This window comes from Ceratotherium simum, chromosome 35 (assembly GCF_057802395.1).
Source record: "Ceratotherium simum simum isolate JZ-2026a chromosome 35, ASM5780239v1, whole genome shotgun sequence".
Taxonomy (NCBI): Eukaryota; Metazoa; Chordata; class Mammalia; order Perissodactyla; family Rhinocerotidae; genus Ceratotherium; species Ceratotherium simum.
The window spans coordinates 1,324,710-1,342,801 of NC_141934.1; the positions used below are offsets into that span (position 1 = coordinate 1,324,710).

Genomic DNA, 18,092 nt, shown 5'->3' on the forward strand with positions numbered 1-18,092 from the left:
GCCTTTGCCCCCATTGTCCACCCATGTCTCAGCATGTGCACCTCTGGGGCTCACTCCCATCACAGGTGGGCTGAGACCAGGTGTGCCGTCACCAGGTGTGCCGTCCGTCTTCTCCGCCCAGGGGTCCCGCACCCGGGGAGGATCTGACCGTGTTGTGTGCCCTGACCTGTCCTGCACCTGCCAGTAGGACCTTGGCTCTAGCAGCCTCTGTCAGCAGTGAAGGAGAGGCGATAGGGGGAGCGCCAGGGCTCAGGCTGGCCTAGAAGGCGCAGTGCAGAAACCCTGCCCTCTGGAGTGGTGTCAGCCAGGGTCAGGCTGCAGTTCTGCTGAAGGAAGACAGCCCTGAGAGTGGGACAGCTGCCTCCAGTAGCGGGCCTTTGGGAGGATCTACACAGCTCCTGGTGGGCCCCAGTGCAGGCTCGTTCTGTGGCTGCTGCTGTACCAAGACTAGAAGGTGAGGTCCTGCCCTGAGAGGCTGGCAGCCTGCTGGTGGGAAGACAGACAGCCCTTCCTGGGATGCTCCTTCCCCAGGCTCAGGGCCCAGTCAGGTGCAGGAGAAGGTAGCATAGCTGGCCTGGCCCTGGCTGCCATCAGTGACCAGCTCAGGGATGAGGTGGAGCCAGCTATGCCAGCCTGCCTGGACTTTTCAAACAGTGGGATTTGTAGTGACACCTGCGAGTCGGGAATTACGGTGGGCAGGGGGTCGGCATCCAGGCTTCCCTGGGCAGAAACACCGCACACTGCTGTTGCTGCAGCTCACTGCTGGCCCCACTCCATGGCACCCTCCTGCCTGGCGGGAGAGTGCTCGGGAAGCCTGGCCTGGATTCCTCCAGACTGCCTGAGGTGTCCCTTCCCCTTGCTGCTGGTGTGTGTCCTGCTGCATTGCCGTAATAAATGTCAGCTGTGACTGTGGCTACATGTGGAGTCCCTTGAGTCCTTCTAACAAAGCAGCGAGCCTGTAGGTGGTGTGGAACTCGCAACAAAAGCGGCGTCAGGAATGTTGGCGCCCCCCTCCCGGTCCATCCTCTGCCCCGATGTTCTCTCTCCGAGGCCGCCTTCTCCTCCATGCTCCAGCTTTCTCTCTTCCTGTAGCCGCCACAGCCTTCCAACATCCTGTGTACTTGACTCACTTGTTAGGTGAGTTGTCATCTGTCTCTGCCATTTACAGCCCTACTCAGATGTCGGCTCCACAAGGCAGGTGGAGCCCTGGGGCCTGCTGTTGTTGCCTAGTGTACCCCGCCTGCCTGTTGACAGGATTGGGGCCTGCCAATATGTGTTAAATCGCAAGGGAGAGTGATTAGGAGGCTGCGTTTAATTCCTGGGGCTGCCCTAACAGAGTACCACGAACTTGGTGGCTTAAAACAACACAAATTTACTTTGTCTCAGTTCTGGAGACGGAAGTCCAAAATCAAGGTATTGGCAACGCCACACCCCTTCACAGGCTCCAGGAGAGAATCTTCCTTGCACTTTCTCCAGCTTTTAGTGGCTCCTGGCATTCCTTGGCTTGTGGCAGCATCACGCCAATCTCTGCTGTCTTCACATGGCCCTTTTCCATGTGTTTCTCTGTGTCCTCTCCCCTTCTTTTTTTTTTTTAAAGATTTTATTTATTCAGTTTTTTCCCCCCAAAGCCCCAGTAGACAGTTGTATGTCATAGGTTCACATCCTTCTAGTTGCTGTACGTGGGACCCGGCCTCGTGTTGGAGGGAGAAGTGGTGCCTCGGGGCGCTCCCGGGATCCGAACCCGGGTCGCCAGCATCAGAGCGCGCGCACTTAACCGCCAAGCCACAGAGCCGGCCCTACTCTCCCCTTCTTATAAGGACGTCGGTCAGTGGATTTAGGACCCACCCCAAATCCAGGCTGATTTTATTTCAAGACCCAAATAAGGTCACATTCTGAGGTTCCAGGTGAACATGAATTTTGGGGGTGTGCTACTCAACTCACTGCAGATGCTAATGGAAGACCATGTCAAGTGTGTTGGGGATTAGCTACATTTAGATGCTGGCAGAGAAAGGATGGAGACATCTTTAAGAAAATGGAGTATGAAATGCCAAAGAGAGGGCAAATAAAATGAGGACTAAAAAGGGTCTTCTAGTTTGACAAAGAGGAAGGGGTCTTCATAGTCATTGGTTTCAAAAAACTGCGGCTCACACGACCTTGGGGTAAACAGGGCTTCCAACCAGCACAGAGTGAGGAGACCCAGGCAGTCCTGTGGGCACCGGCAGGTGGCAGGAGCCCTCTCCCCTCTGCCCCTCTCTGCCCTCCATCTGCACGTGGCTCGGTGGGTCCAGGAACCTCGTCTTGCTGTCTGCCTGGGCCACCCCCCGACTTGGTCTGGCCAGCTGAGGGAGGGGTGGGGGTGGGACCAGGTCCCAGGACTCTACCTTGAGAGGTCATTTGTGGCGTTGGCAAGTTTGGCAGTCATGCGGTCAAATTGTGCTTTGGGCTGGCAACTAGACTCAGGGCTGATAACTTGTTTTTTTATAAAGGATGAGAGGAATCTGTTCATTTTTCAGCCTGTGAGACAAGAAGCCAAATAGTGAAGAAAATAGTTTTTAAAAAGAGAAGGGGCTTCCCAGCTGCAGGGGCATCTGAGGGAGAGGAGGAGGGTGCATAGCAGGTACAGGAGGCCTCGCTGGGGAGCAGGGAGCCTGCAGGAAAGGCAGTGGTGGGCTGGGTGACAGGGTGCTTGCAGTAGCACCCACTCTTAGCGATGGAGATAAGCCCCCCAAGAGATGTGGGAAGACGTCTCCAGAGAGCCTGGGCCCCCTCCCCTGCCCTCCTGCCTTGGCCCTCCTGTGATTCTGACCATAGCAGACCAGGCCGGCAGGACCCTGGGGCCCTGATGTCACCAGGCAGGGATACACTGACGCTGGCTGTGCCTGTCAGCCAGAGACGGGCCCCCCCGCCTTCCATGTTTCCCAAAAGCCCATCTCCCTGCCCTGTCAGGGAGCTGGGAGACCATGTTCCCAGTGCCCTCAGAATGAGGTCCTGCCTCCAGACTCGCCGGCTCTTCAAAATCGAGCTTTGTGCTTAGTGTTGGGAACAAATATAGTTTAAAAGGCGTGCGTGGGAATGCCTTGTTCCTGTTTAAGGGCAAACTGCATCGCCCTCTTAGTAAATTGAGGGTATTTCAAGTGATTCATGTCCAGGTTAGCCTCAAGCAGTCTTTTGGCAGCCCCGCATTGGAGGGCTCTCCGAGGTAGAGTGAGCGCTGGGGGCTGGCTATGCTGCGCCCCGGGTATGACCAGAACCGTGGAACATTGCAGAAGAGAGGATCCCTCCCCTAGCACCCCTTCCCCGCTCCCTGGGCTCCAAAGATAGTGTGGTTTCTGATCTCCTGATCCCCAGCTTGGAAGGCAGAGTGGATGACAGGGTCTCCCAGGAGCTGGGAGGGAGCTCCCAGGGAGCCTGCGCTTTCCAGCACTTCACCTGGCCAGCTGATGCTCCCGGTAGGCATTGGAGCCACCGCTCCACCTGAATCGTGTGTTCCTGGCAGGTGCAGTGGGCACCTTTTCAAGTCCTTCTCCATTTATTAATTGATACTCTGTTGTAAGGGAGAACTTCCCTCTACTCTCCTCTATTTATTTGTTCCCTTTATCTGAATGAACTCATGCACTTTAATCCACTATGTTATAACCCATCACTTCACTCTTCATGTTGTTGCCCTACCTTTAAACCTCTCCAGCCAAGCACAGTCCTCGTCGGGCTCTCTGCCCAGTATTGCTTGTTCGTGTGCTTCCTCCCTGGCTCCATATGAGCGGGGCGCCTGTCGGCCCGGTGCGCAGAGCTGCACTCAGAGGAGCTCAGGGAGGTCGTGAGTGAATGAATGCCGTAACCACAGTACAGCTAGCGCTTGGCAGTCCACGACCTCCTTGACTGATGGTCCAGTTTAGGGGAGCCTTGGTCCCCATGAGGACTGCATGTGATTGGTATGTTGACGTCACGTTGTAATGGCCGGCCGCCGTTTGTCTCCCGCACAGGTTCCTCAGAGGTGTTCCTGCCCCCAGACCCCATCTTCGCCTCGGCCATGTCTGACAGCGACAGCGTGCTCTGTGCCCAGCTCCAGTGCTTCCACTTCCCCACCCTCCGCCACCACGACCTGCACAGCTGGCACGCCGAGAACTGCTACGAGAAGTCCTCGTTTCTGTGTAAAAGAAGTAAGCCACCTTGAACGTGACTTGTCTAGTGAGCTGTAGAAGGGTGCTTCTCATGGGAATGTGGCTTTCTAATTTCTGGACCTCGATGTCGACTTGAGTGGACTTTGACCTCGTGATGCTCTGAGGCAGAATCCCTGTTTTGTAGCGGTGCAGCAGGTGCTCCTTGCCTGGCTCACACCTTACTCTGAAGGTGCATGGGTGCCTTGGGGTTGAGGGCAAGAGCCTGGGCCGGGACCCAAGGCCGGTGTGGGCCTGGCTGGGCTGCTGTTCAGCTCTGTGACCTAGGCAGCAATTGACATCTCTGAGCCCTCATTTCTCTTTCCCAGGATAGAGGTGATAATTCCTGCCCTCCCCACCTCAGTGGTGTTGGGAGACTAAATGAGAATGGGGACCGAAGGACGTGCCAAATCTCATGGCATCCTGGAGCCCTGACTCCCCTGGTCACCTCCCCGACTCTCCACAGGTCCTTCCAAGACCCCTCACTCTGCTTCTCTCTCTGCGCGTCTGAACTGCTCTCCCTCCTCTCTGTGGTGTCACGGGTCTTTCCCAGTCCCTCTGCCAGCTCACTCGTCCACATTCCACATCGGAGTCTCTGCCATCTCAGGGGCTTGCACTGTGCTTGTGCTGATGGAGGGCAGGGCTCCCTCACCTCACCCAGTCGCCTCTGCTGTGGGTAGAGGGCAGAATTGAGCCCAGATGTGGAGTGTGAGGCAGGGGCGGGTTGCAGTGGATCTCAGCATGGTTTATTTGGACCACCACTCCCTTGCTTGCTGATTTGTCATGGGTCGAGGTTTCACTGATGTCTGAGCCTATTCCTGGGCTCCGTCCTGGCCCTTGGCTGTTGGTCAACGCTTGTTGATACCACGCCATCTTCACAGGAGCTTCGTGACGAGTGCCCCGAGCTGGTGTTGGGCTGCCCTGCCTGGCTCTTGACCATTGTGTTGCCTGTTGTTGGCCTTGTCTTCTGTATGCAGTTGAGGATATTTTCTGAACTCCCTTATTAGTTCTCTTACTTGGTGGATTCTCCTAGATTTTCTGTTTAGACATTTTTAGGCATATATGTCTTCTTTCAAATCTTTGGCTTTTTCCTTCTTTAAATTTTTTTTCCCTGGTATTACTTTTCTTGCTAAGGTCTCCAGGACAGTGTTGATTAGAAGTGGTAGTAGTGAGCATTTTTATCTTCCCAACCTAAAAGGGAAGGCTTTTAGTGTTTCAGTATTCAATATATCACTTTCTGTAGGATTTAGCCAATACTTTTTTGAGGTTAAGGAAGTACCCTTCTTCCTAGTTTGCTGGGAATTTTTACATAACAGAAATGTATTGATTTTTATTAAATGCTTTTTCTACATTTATTGGGATTATATTTTTCTTCTTTACTATTTTACATTACTATTTTATTTTATATTATATGATTTTATTTATTTACTATTTTACATTAAAAATTTTCTGATGTTAACCCATCCTCATGGCTTTTGTATATATGTTGCCAGCTTTGGTTTGCTGATATTTTGATGCTTAATTTGACCCATTTATGCTGTCTTTTTTTTAATTGAAATTTTTATTGAGATCCTTATAGACTCACATGCATTTAAAGAAATAAGACAGAGATCTCTTGTACATTTTGCCTGGTTTCCCCAAATGGGAACATTTTGCAAAACTGTAGTATAACATCACAGCCAGGATATTGACTTGGGCACAGCCCACTGATCTTACTCAGATATCTCCATTTTTACTTGTACTCTTGTGTGCATGAGTGCGTGTGTGTGAATGCTATAGAATTCTATCACCTGTGTAGCTTCCTGTGTTCACCAGCACAGTCGTGATATGAGCAGTTCCAACCCCACAAAGATCCTTCCCATTGTCCTTTAATAACCACACGCCCCCACCTCCAGGCCCTCCCCCACCCCTAACCCCTTGCAACTGCTAACATTCCTAAAGTTTTTTCATTTCAATAATGTTATATAAATTGAACTATACACTATGAGGCCTTTGGGGATTGGCTCCTTCTAATTCCCTAGAGAGTCATCCAAATTGTTACATATATCCATAGTTTGTTCCTTTTTATTGCTGAGTAGCATTTCATGGTTTGGTTTCAGTTTGTTTAACCGTTTACCTGTTGAAGGACATCTGGACCAATTCTAGTGTTTGGCTATTACAATTTAATATGAACGTTTGTGTACAAGTTTTTGTGCAAACATACATTTTTATTTTCTGGGATAAATGCCTGAGATTGCAGTTGCTGGGTTGTATGGTAGTTGCATGTTTAGTTTTTTTAAGGAACAGCAAAGTTTTCAGAGTAGCTGCACCATCTTACACACCCACCAGCAGCGTATGAGTGATCTGGTTTTTCCACATCCTTGTCAGCACTTGTTGTTTTCATTATTTCTATTTTTTAGCCATTCTGATAGATATGGAGTGTACTACCTCATTGTGCTTTTAATTCGCATTTCCCTGATGCTAACGATGTTCACTACCTTTCCATGTGCTTGTTTGCCATCTCTGTGTCCTCTTTGGTGAAATGTCTGTTCATGTCATTTGTCCATTTTCTAATCGGATTGTTTGGGGTTTTTTTACTGTTGACTTTTGAGAGTTCTCTATGTATTCTAGATACTAGTCCTTCGTCAGATATGTTGTTTGCAAATATTTTTCCCAGTCTGTAGGTTGTCTTCATCTTCTTCACGTGGGCTTTAACAGAACAAAAGTTTTAAATTTGATGAAGTCTAATTTATCAATTTTTCCTTTTATAGATCGTTTTTTTGGTGTCAAATCTAAGAAGTCTTTGCCTAGCCTTACTTTCTGAAGAGTTTCTACTGTTTTTTTCCTAAAAGTTTTATAGTTTTATGTTCTAAATTTAAGTCTGTGATCCATTTTGAGTTAATTTTTATAAGGTGTAAGATTTAGGTCAAGGTTCATTTTTTTGCCTGTGAATGTCCAGTTGCTTCAGCACCATTTGTTGAAAAGCTGTCCTTCTTCCATTGAATTACTTTTGTGCCTTTGTCAAAAATTAGTTGGGCATATTCATGTGGGTGTATTTCTGGGTTCTCTGTTTTGTTCCATTGATCTGTGTGTCTAACCCTCTGCCACTACCACACTATCTTGATTACTGTAGCTATATAATTAGCGTTGAAATCAGAAAGTGATTTCTCTCAGTTGATTCTTCTGAGTCAAGATTGTTATAACTATTCTAAGGCCTGTGCATTTTCTATATAAATTTTAGAATAAGCTTGTCTGTCTCTAAAAACCTTGCTGGAATTTAGATAAAAATTGCATTAAACCTATAGATCAATTTGGGGAGAATATATATCTTTACTATGTTGAATCTTCCAATCCATTAACATAGTGTGTCTCTCCATTTATTTACTCTTTTCTTTCTTCCATCAGCATTTTGTAATTTTCAGCAAACAGATCCTGTACATGTTTAAGTATATATCTAAGTTTTTCATTTTCTTTGGAAAAATTGTAAATGGTATGTGTTTTAAATTTTGGTTTCTACGTGTTTATTGTTAGTATAAGGAAATGTGATTGGTTTTTGTATGTTGATCTTGTGTCCTGTGACCTAGCTGAACTCACTTATTAGTTCTAGGAGATGTTTTGGTAGATTCCTTGGAATTTTCTACATACATAGACAGTCATGTCATCTGCAAATAGAGATAGTTTTATTTCTTTCTTTCAAACCTACATGTCTCTTGTTTCTTTATCTTACCTTGTTTCAGTGGCTAGAAATCTCAGCACTATGTTGAACAAGAGTTGGAGTATTGGATTTTGTCAAATGCTTTTTCTGCATCATTTGATATGAACATATGATATTTCTCCCTTAGCTTCAATTTGAGATGATAGATTACATTGATTTTCACATATTAAAGTCCGCATACCTAGAATAAATCCCACTTGGTCATGGAATATAATTCGTTTTATATATTGTTGAATTTGTTTGCTAATATTTTATTGAAGATTTTTGCGTCTAAGTCCATGAGAAATATTAGTCTGTAGGGTTTTTTTTTTTAATACTATCTTTGGTTTTGGTATCAGGCTAACACAGACCTTATAAAATGAGTTAAGAAATGTTCCTTCCTCTTCTGTTTTCTGGGAAGAGATTATATAGAATTGGTGTTAATTCTTCAAACATTTGGTCAAATTCTCCAGTGAAACCACTTGGATCTAGAGATTTCATTTTGGAGGAGCTTTTAAATTATAAATCCAATTTGTTTAATGGTTATAGGACTATTCAGATTGTCAATTTCGTCTGAAGTGAGTTACCCATGAGTAAAATAAATTGTTTTCCTGAGCCTCTCCTGTTCCGACTCTTGCGACCACATCTGACTGACCGTCACCTAAAAGAACACAGAACAGTAGGCAGTCTTCATCTCTCTTGCTTTTATTTTTATTTTTTTGTGTGTGTGTGTGAGGGAGATCAGCCCTGAGCTAACATCCATGCCAATCCTCCTCTTTTTGCTGAGGAAGACTGGCTCTGAGCTAACATCTATTGCCAGTCCTCCTCCTTTTTTTCCCCAAAGCCCCAGTAGATAGTTGTGTGTCATAGTTGCACATCCTTCTAGTTGCTGTATGTGGGACGTGGCCTCAGCATGGCCGGAGAAGAGGTGCGTCGGTGCGTGCCCGGGATCCGAACCCGGGCCGCCAGTAGCGGAGCGCGAGTACTAAACCACTAAGCCACGGGGCCTGCCCTCTCTTGCTTTTGAGAGCTTCCTTTTGTTGATAACACTGAAGTTTCATCACTCTGTGTCTAGGTATTGATTTATTTTTATTTGTCCTTTTAGGACACCTGAGGATTTGTGTGCTTGATTAATTATGGGAACATCTCTGCCATTATCTCTTTAATAGCTTTATTGATATATAATTTACATACCTTACAATTCACCTATCTACAGTGTACCATTCAATGGATTTTAGTATATTCACAGACATGTGCAACCACTACCACTATCTATTCCATATATATGTCTTATCTGAATTATTACACATTAGATCTCTTAGTGTTATAAACTCAATACATTGTTGTAGTTATTACTTTACCTCTGCAGTCATTTCCTTAGCTCAATACAGCTTTGCTCCCACATAACCTCCTTTTCATGCTGTAATTGGGAAATACGTCATACGTATAGTATATTTCTATATGTTATATTTCTGTATGCCCAACATTACCTTATATACATATTATTTTATACAATTGCTTTTTAAATCAGTTAAGAGACTAAAGGAGAAAAAATACACATTTATACTGTCTTTTATAATTACATAATTACCTATTCTGGTGCTTTTTGTGTGTGTGTGTGGATTCAAATTACTATCTGTGGGTCACTTGTTTTTAGCCTTAAGAACTTCCTTTGGTATTCCTTGTAAGGCGAGTCTGAAAGCAACAAATTCTCTCAGTTTTTGTTTATCTGGGAAAGTCTTTATTTGCCTTCATTTTTTGAAAGGTAGCTTTGCTGGATGTAGGATTCTTGGTTGACAGTTTTTTCTTTGAGCATTTTGAATATGTTATTCCACTGCCTTCTGGCTTCTGTTGTTCTGCTGAGAAGTCAGCTGTTAATCTTATTGGGGTTCCCTTGTAAGTAACAAGTCATTTTTTTCTTGCTATTTTTAAGATTTCCACTTTGTCTTTGACTTTCAGCATTTTTACTATAATGTGTCTGTTTGTGGGTCTCTTTGATTTTTTCCTACTTGGAGTCTGTTGAGCTTCCTAGATGGGTAGGTTTTTGTTTTTCAGTGAATTTGGAAAGTTTTCACCCATTATTTCTTCAGATATTTTTTCTGCTTCTTCCTTTGTCTCACACTTTTTTTGGTACTCACACTTCATGTATGTTGGTGTGCTTAATGGTGCCCTGCATTTCTCTGAGGACTCTGTTCATTTTTCTTCATTTTTTTTCCTCTCTGTTCTAGCAGAGGATAATTTTATGTGACTTTCTTGCCCTGCAAGTTCCTGACCACATGAGTTGCATAGATTTTACTCCAGTCTTAAGTGAGGCACAGACCCATGGCTGTGGAATTTCTGAAGAGATTTTCTAGACATCCCTACTGCATTTAGAGACTGGGAAAACTTCCTTCTCATGTCCTTTTGCCTTTCACTGAGCACGTATCCCTTCAAAGACCTGCCCCTGCCTCGTTCCTCGTCCCTTCCCCGCGGCATCTGTCATGTCTGCCTACCAACTTAAGGCTCTGAGTTTTCAGCTCCCTCCTGTCCCTGGCCATGGTCACTCCTCTTCCTCTAGTCCCAGGTCAGCTCTGCACAGAGTTTGTGGTATGTGTCTCAGATCCAGTGGATCATCTTCCCAAGCAGAACCAGTAGCTTCTGGAGAGACTTATTCAAGACACATTCTGATTTTTAAATGGTTAATATGCATGGCAGCTGCATCTTACAATTGAGGAAATCTCATAAGTAAACGTCTTAGGCAACTTAAAAGCAAACACTTTCCTATGGACTTTCCCTGGAATCTGGCACTCTCCTCTGGCCTAGCGGTCCAGGTTCGTGGCTAGGTTTGCCCTAGCCGGGTGTGCTTTTTCCTAACAGTATGTTGTAGTGACTTCTCTTGGACAGCTGCTCCTTGTGGGCGTGGCGCAGACCCACAGCATTCCATTACTGGGAGGGCTCTCAGGCACAGTCTTACCAACTCCTGTGCCAGGCCCAGGTGGGGAGAGTCAGGGCTTCTGCTGGTAACACATAGGTATGTGCATGTGTGTGCCTGTTGCAGGTCAGACATGTGTTGACATCAAGGACAACGTGGTGGATGAGGGGTTCTACTTCACCCCCAAAGGGGATGACCCATGCCTGAGCTGCACCTGCCATGGAGGGGAGCCTGAGATGTGTGTGGCTGCCCTCTGCGAGCGGCCCCAGGGCTGCCAGCAATACCGCAAGGACCCCAAAGAGTGCTGCAAGTTCATGTGCCTGGACCCAGGTGAGACTGATGGTGGGTCACAAGTCAGCTTCCCTGTTTGGTGCAATCCATTATATTTATATATACAACCTATAAACAGGTGGAAATTGAAAATTTTAAGAAACGTATCATTTACTATAGCACCAAAAAGCATGAAATACTTAGGTATAAGCCTTATAAAATTGTGTTCAACCTGTGTGTTACAAACCATAAAACTCTGATGAAAGAAATCAAAGGCATAAATAAAAGGAGAGATATACCATGTTCATGGATCAGAAGACTCAATATCATTAGGAGGTTAATTCTCTGCAAATTGTCTATAGGTTCAATGCAGTCTCAACCAAAATTCCAGCGGACTTTTTTGTAGACGTTGACAAGCTGATTCTAAAATTTCTATGGAAAGGCAAAGGAATTAGAATAGCCAAAATGCTTTTTAAAAGAACTGAGTTGGAGGATTCATGCTACCTGATTTAAAACTTACTATACAGTCAGAGTAATCAAAATAGTGTGGTATTAGCAAAAGAATAGACACATAGATCAGTGGAAGAGAATAGAGTCTAGAAATAGTCCCACACTTACATGGTCACCTGATATTTGGCAAAGGTACAAAGGCAGATCAGTGGAGAAAGGATACTCTTTCAACAAATGGTGCTGGAACAATTGGACATCCACATGCAAAAAAATATGAACCGTACACTACACGTCCTACTTTATATAAAAATTAACTCAATGTGGTCATAGACCTAACTGTAAAACCTTAAATTACAGAACTTCTAGAAGAAAACCTATGCTCTAAATAAATAAAGTCTTTTCAAAGAAAAAAGAAAACACAGGAGAAAAATCTTTGTGACCTTGGGATAGGCAACATTTTTAGATATGACGTCAAAAGCATGATCCACAAAAGAAAAATTAAATTAGGGCCAGCCCCGTGGCTTAGCGGTTAAGTGCATGCGCTCCGCTACTGGCGGCCCAGGTTCGGATCCCGGGCGCGCACTGACGCACCGCTTCTCCGGCCATGCTGAGGCTGCATCCCACATACAGCAACTAGAGGGATGTGCAGCTATGACATACAACTATCTACTGGGGCTTTGGGGGGAAAAAATAAATAAATAAATAAAAAATCTTTAAAAAAAAAAAAAGAACTCTAAAAACTCAATAATAAGAAAGAAACCACCCTATAAAAAAACGGGCAGAAGATTTAAAATGACATTTTACCAAAGGAGATACATGATGGCAGCCAAGCACCTGAAGACATATGCAACAGTGGTCATTAAGAAAACAGATTGAATCCACTTGAGGTGCCACACCTACTATAAAGGCTAAAATAACATGGCTGAAAACTCCAAGCGCCAGGCGAGATGCGGAGGCACCGCAGCTCTCCGCTCCCGTCCTGCACTGGTGCTCTGGGGCAACCTGGGGTCAAGAGGCTCCAAGAGGTGAGGTGAGGTGCCAGCTGTGCAGCAGCCAGTAGCAGGGCCCACGTTGGGGTCTAGGGCATCGGCCTCCAGTTCCTGCTGAGCTTCTGCTCCACCTGCTGTCTCCAGTGGAGATCTTTAGACCGTTTCCGTGTAACCAAGCTCAGTGAAATGGGGAGCTCCTCGTCACTGGAGCTCCTCATGCACAGGCTGGGTAGCCACCTGGGGAGGCTCGGGCATCAGACCAAGGGTCAGGCCAGGTAGACTTCAGGGTACCTTCGGTTCCAACAGCATCTACCCCAGCAGGATGTGTTCTCTGTCTATAACTAGGAACCCGCAGCCTGAAAGGCAAAACCCAGCCCTGTCTGGTATAGTCCAGAGCCCCATGGAGGGACCAGCCGTGATGTGGGTCCCCTGGGACTCCTAGACTGGCCTCTGGCTCCTGGGACAGTGCTCACTTCTTTGTGTCTGACTACAGGTGTCTTGGTTCTAGGAGATGCTTCCTCCCAGTAACTGCCATGGAGGGACAGTCAGGGACCTTGACCATGTCCTTGGGTTTATTTTAGAACTGATTAAGAGTTAGTCATTGCAAAGGGGCTGCTGCTTTAGGTGCCCTCCCCCCCGGGATCTCTGAGCTGGCCACCAATTAACAGACACATCGGCGGCCCCCTGAGCTGATGGGCTTCCTCTCACAGACAGGGACAAAATGTTCTCTTGAGACTGGAAGAGAATCAGAGGCATCAAAACAGCGGCTGATTGGTGAGAGGATGTATCCTTTCCACATGTTTTCTTCCCAAGTGTTGTCAGCAGTAAATACCAGTTTTGCGGAAGCTTTCTGGCCCTGTGGGAGGAGGACAAGAGTGAGCTCCAGCCATCTGCATGGCCGGTGTGGAGCAGGCTGGGCCAGTAGGAGCGGCAGGAGGGCCTGGGAGCCCAGCCTCTCTCACGTGGAACCCATGTTGGCTGTGAAGTGTCTCCTCGGGGCTGGCAAGTCAGGACCTGCCCCTGTGGCTGTCACAGAGGTAGGAGTTGACAGTCCTTCACCCTTCTGCCCACGGAGAGTCCTGCTTCCAAGGGCTACAGGTCACTCCTCCCCGCTGAAGCCTCCCCGCCTCCCCCCTGGGTCTGTAGAGACAGGTATTCCCAGGACCACCTCCTGGTTCCATTATTCTGTGACTTGGTGCGAGTGGCCCATCTCATCTGGGTTAACGCATGTGGAAATGTCAGCACATCGTGGGCCAATGCAAGTTCTCTTCTTTCACACCTCATCCCACGGCCATCATCTCTGTCCCACCCTCAGCAAGCACCTAAGAGGCCCCAATGTGTTCCAGGGCAGGGCAGGGGTCTCCACCTTGGCACTGTTGACTGTTTGGGCCAGGTACTGTGTCGTGGGGCTATCTTGTGCAAGGCAGGATGTTCAGCAGCATCCTTGTCCTCTACCCACTAGATGCCAGTAGCACCTCTACCTCCTGAGTGGTTGATGATGACCAAAAGTGTCTCCAGACATCGTCGAATGTCCCCCGGGGGGCGGTGCAGAGTTTCCCCGGGTGAGACCCCTTAGTGTAGATCACAGTGCCTGGTTCTGTAGTGTGTGGTGGGCGGGCACAGGGGTCCATAACAGAGCTGTGCCCCCCAGCGAGCTTAGGCAGAAGGGACGTGTTGCCCGTGACTTAGGAGGGTTGGAGAGTGAGGCCACCACCCAGCTCAGAGCTGCTGCCTGAGCCCTGGGACCCCACTGCCTCTACCTCGACATGTCCAGGTGCAGGCCAGACTCCAGCCCCCTGCTGGAGCTGCTGCAGAACACTAGGGGCTCCACCACAGAGCTGGCCAACAGCAGGGACGTGGCCTCAACCCGTCCAGCCTTGCTCGGGCAAGACTGTGGCCCGGGGTAGAGAGGAGTGGGGCAAGCGGGTCAGCGGCACCTCAGGCCTTGTGTGAGGACTTGCTCCACGTGTGTCCTTGCTCTCCGTCCTGCGAGATCACGAGTGCCACAGTCGAGCATTTGGCAGCACTGGGCACGTGCTCCCATACCCCCGGGCTCCCCACCAACCGAGAGGGTTGCTGGGAAGTATGGGTGGGGAGGTCGAGAATTAGAACAGCCACTGACGGGGACCCGAGGGGAGGGTGGAGGCTGTAAACAGGGACTCGGGGGGTCCAGTGGAGACTGTCCTCACTCTCTTCCCCTGATCAGGCGACCTGGCCTCCACATGCGAGCACTGCTGGGTGCGGGGGAGGAGCAGAGCACTCTGGGAGCACCCCTGGAAGGCTGGAACCTAGGTCTAAACCCAGACCAGTCACACAGCCTGCTGAGCCTCAGTTCCTCCCTTGTCAGGTGGTGGTAAGAAATCAGGGAGGTGCTGGATGCCGTGCCCAGATGCACTGTCCTGTTCAGCACCTCCCGTTGAGCCCCTGTTGTGGCTTCCGGGGCTCACACCCCAGCGATAGGGATGGTGGGAGGACAGGGCGGGCATGGGACCCCTGAGGAAGACAGAGGGAGGCGCGTGCCACCCTGGATGGGAGGAGTGGGCGACTCCGTGGCCCCTTCCCCCATACACGCCAGCAGAGCTGTGGCCGGGCTGTGGTGTCTGTGGGGCCTGGCGCTGCATGCCGTGGCTGGAGGTCAGCACGCGTGTTTCTGAGTGCTCGTCTTCCCATGTGTGCCCAGGACTGGTGTCAGGGCGAGGCTGTGTGCAGTCTGTCCTTAACTGTGGTTAAGGACTGAGGCCACCAGACTCCCTCACAGCTGTGGTGGGGCCTCATTTGTGAATGAGACCTGGGCTGGCCATCCTTCCCCAGCGGTTGCTGGAGACTGCAGCCACTCCACGCAGCAGCCCAGCGGGTCCTGACCACCCCCAGGCCATCAGTGAAGCATGTAAATCTGAGTCCAAAATGGACCCCATGCTGTCACTTCTCCCTCTGTCACCACCCCGTCCAGGTCATTCCCTCCCCTAGAGGCTGCAGGTACCTCCTCACTGGCTCTCCGACACTCCCACACTCCTTCCCCTGCAGCCCATTCTCCACGTGGTGCAGCCCGAGCCAGAGCCCCTCGGGAGGCGGTACTCCTGCCCCAGACCTCCAGTGGCTTCCCAACACATCACCTGAGACTAGAGCTCAGAGACCCAGCCCCAGCCACCATCCACTGTTTCCCCTGCCCTCGGCCCTGCCCACGGCTGCCTGATGGGACACGCATCCCTTTTGCCTTTGATCCCTTTGTCCAGCCCCGTTGTGTTCTGGTGCTTCTCATCATTTAGACACATGTACGGTGCTATCGTCTGTCTCTCTTATGTGTGTAAGCTCAGTGAGGACAGGGCCATTGACATTTTGTCCTCAGCTTGTCTCCCCAACACTCAGAAACGGCCTGTTGAGCAGGAAGGAGCGTGCTCAGCACCTGGGGAAGGGCGTGTGGCCTCTGCAGAGCGTAGCTGTGCCCTCCCTGGGCGTAGAGCACGTAGAGCACTGCTCTTGCTTATCCTGGACAGAAGATGTCTTCCTTGCTCACCGACAGTCGTGGGCGTTTGCACACAGCAGCAGTTCGAGGCCTGCAGCTCCTGAAGGAAGGCTCCTGGTCACCCAACACAGATGAGCCAGGGGGAGGCCAGGCATTCTCTGTATCCGAGGAGACGAGGCCCCCGTGACACCAGGAGGGCACCTGACAGGGCTGTCTTACTGAAACATTTTTCCTGGCCCATGATTTGCTTCTCTCCTTTGATGTCACAGTATTCTTGCTTTTGAGCTGTTTCTTTCTGCCATCTATCCCAAGACTGTCCAGTGCAGGGAATTGGGAAGCGAGTGTGCCTTGTCCACATAGTTGGCCTAGCGGTGGAGGGCCATGGCCGCCTCGTAGTGCTGAGCCCCTGGGGGTCACGACCTCCCTTGCTAAGAGTGGCAAGTTTCCTTCCTCTCCTTGTAACAGATGGCAACAGCCTGTTCGACTCCATGGCCAGTGGGATGCGTCTGATTGTTAGCTGCATCTCCTCCTTCCTCATCCTGTCGCTGCTGCTTTTCATGGTCCACCGGCTGCGCCAGAGGCGCCGGGAACGCATCGAGTCCCTCATTGGAGCAAATCGTGAGTGCTCCAGCCCCTGCCTGTGATGCTGCAGTGGAGGCCCTGCCCCGGGCTGTGTCCCTTTGCAGGGGGCACAGGAAGCAGGAGGTGGGCAGGGAGGAAGGAGAGGACTTGGATGGAAGGTGCCCCGGGGTGTCCCTTCTCACATGCTCCTGGTGTGGGGCACTGGAGGAGCTGGCCTCGAGACCTGAAATCAGAGACCATAGACACGTGGAGGGAGGGGTACACCCACACTGCCAGCTGCCCCTCTGAGCGAACGGCAGCTGCTGTGTGTTCAGACAGTGATATTACCTTTCCCACAGCCTGGGCCATGAGTGTGGGCTGCCTGCCAGGAGGCGACCTGCCAGAGAAGGAGCAGATGCCCGTGGCCATTAGGCGGTGTAGAGAGTGTGGCTCACCTCCTCAGCCCAAGTTCTCTGCAGTAGCCTGTCCCCTGAGAGAGCTTCTGAAATCCCCCCTGGTCTCAATGAGCAAGCTGGGGCTCCCTGGTCCTGTGTGGGGAGGGGCAGGATAGGTGCAGTCAGGCAGGGGAGGGTTCAGAATCGAGGTGGCAAGAATGACGAAGGACCACGCCGGCTGCGTCTAGGGGCCCCGATCCCTCCCAGGGCTCCCAGGTCAGGTGTGAAGGCCCCACGTCACTGTGGGCCAGCAAGGTTCTTCCCAAGACCCTCTTCCGTTCTTACCAAGCTGCAGGGTGAGCAGAACTCCGATGCCATCGTGGGTTAGACACCCAGAAACACATTAGAGCTGGCGGGGTGTGGTGAGGGCTGGGGCACAGTGGGCAGACCTGAGACCGGGCAGCAGGAGAGGCAGGCCTTAGTGATGTGCTGCATGTGCGTGAAGGGCAGAGAGGCACTGTATCCGAGGAGGGGGACTGGGCCAGCGATTCAGAGAAAGTCAGGGCTCTCGGGTGGGTGTGCTGAATGTGGGCTACAGGTGGGCGCTGGGCACAGGAGCATGACAGAATGTCTGGCACCCTGGGCCTGGGGGTGGCAGATCCAGCCTCAGGAGGGTGGGTAGCTCAGGAGCCAAGCAGCGTGTCTCCAAGTGACACGGCTCTGTTGCTCGTTTCTGCTTTGATTGCCCAGTGCACCATTTCAACCTTGGCCGGAGGATCCCTGGCTTTGATTACGGCCCGGATGGGTTTGGCACAGGCCTCACGCCGCTGCATCTTTCTGACGATGGAGAAGGCGGGACTTTCCACTTCCATGACCCTCCACCTCCCTACACTGCATACAAGTACCCCGACATTGACCAGCCTGATGACCCGCCACCACCCTATGAGGCCTCCATCAACCCCGACAGCGTGTTCTACGACCCTGCAGGTGCTTCCCCCAACCCCGGCCCGCCGGGAGAAGGAGCAGCACATAACCAGCCATCCAGCATGTGGAGCCAGAGGCCCAGTGGTCCTCCCCAGTCCACAGGACTGTGAACCCCCACTTCTTTCTGGCCATCTGCTCTCTCTGTGGTTTTCCCTTTATGGTGGAAACACTTTGTGAGCAGGCTCTTCCCAGGATTGCAGGTGCAGGCGACCGCTGACAGTGGTCACCCTGCCCTTTGCCTT

The 18,092-nt window shown here is 50.0% G+C and overlaps 1 protein-coding gene across 6 annotated transcripts in view; it reads left to right on the forward strand.

The window, feature by feature from the left end:
• DGCR2 (DiGeorge syndrome critical region gene 2) overlaps positions 1 to 18,092 on the forward strand; it is an 85,520-nt gene that overhangs the window by 63,150 nt on the left and 4,278 nt on the right. For all 6 annotated transcript variants that reach the window (XM_087423748.1, XM_087423752.1, XM_087423750.1 and 3 more), the window contains 4 exons: positions 3,981 to 4,157; positions 10,865 to 11,068; positions 16,376 to 16,528; positions 17,617 to 17,853. In XM_087423748.1, the coding sequence (XP_087279874.1) occupies positions 3,981 to 4,157; positions 10,865 to 11,068; positions 16,376 to 16,528; positions 17,617 to 17,853 (771 nt within the window). The remainder of the gene's footprint in view (positions 1 to 3,980; positions 4,158 to 10,864; positions 11,069 to 16,375; positions 16,529 to 17,616; positions 17,854 to 18,092) is intronic.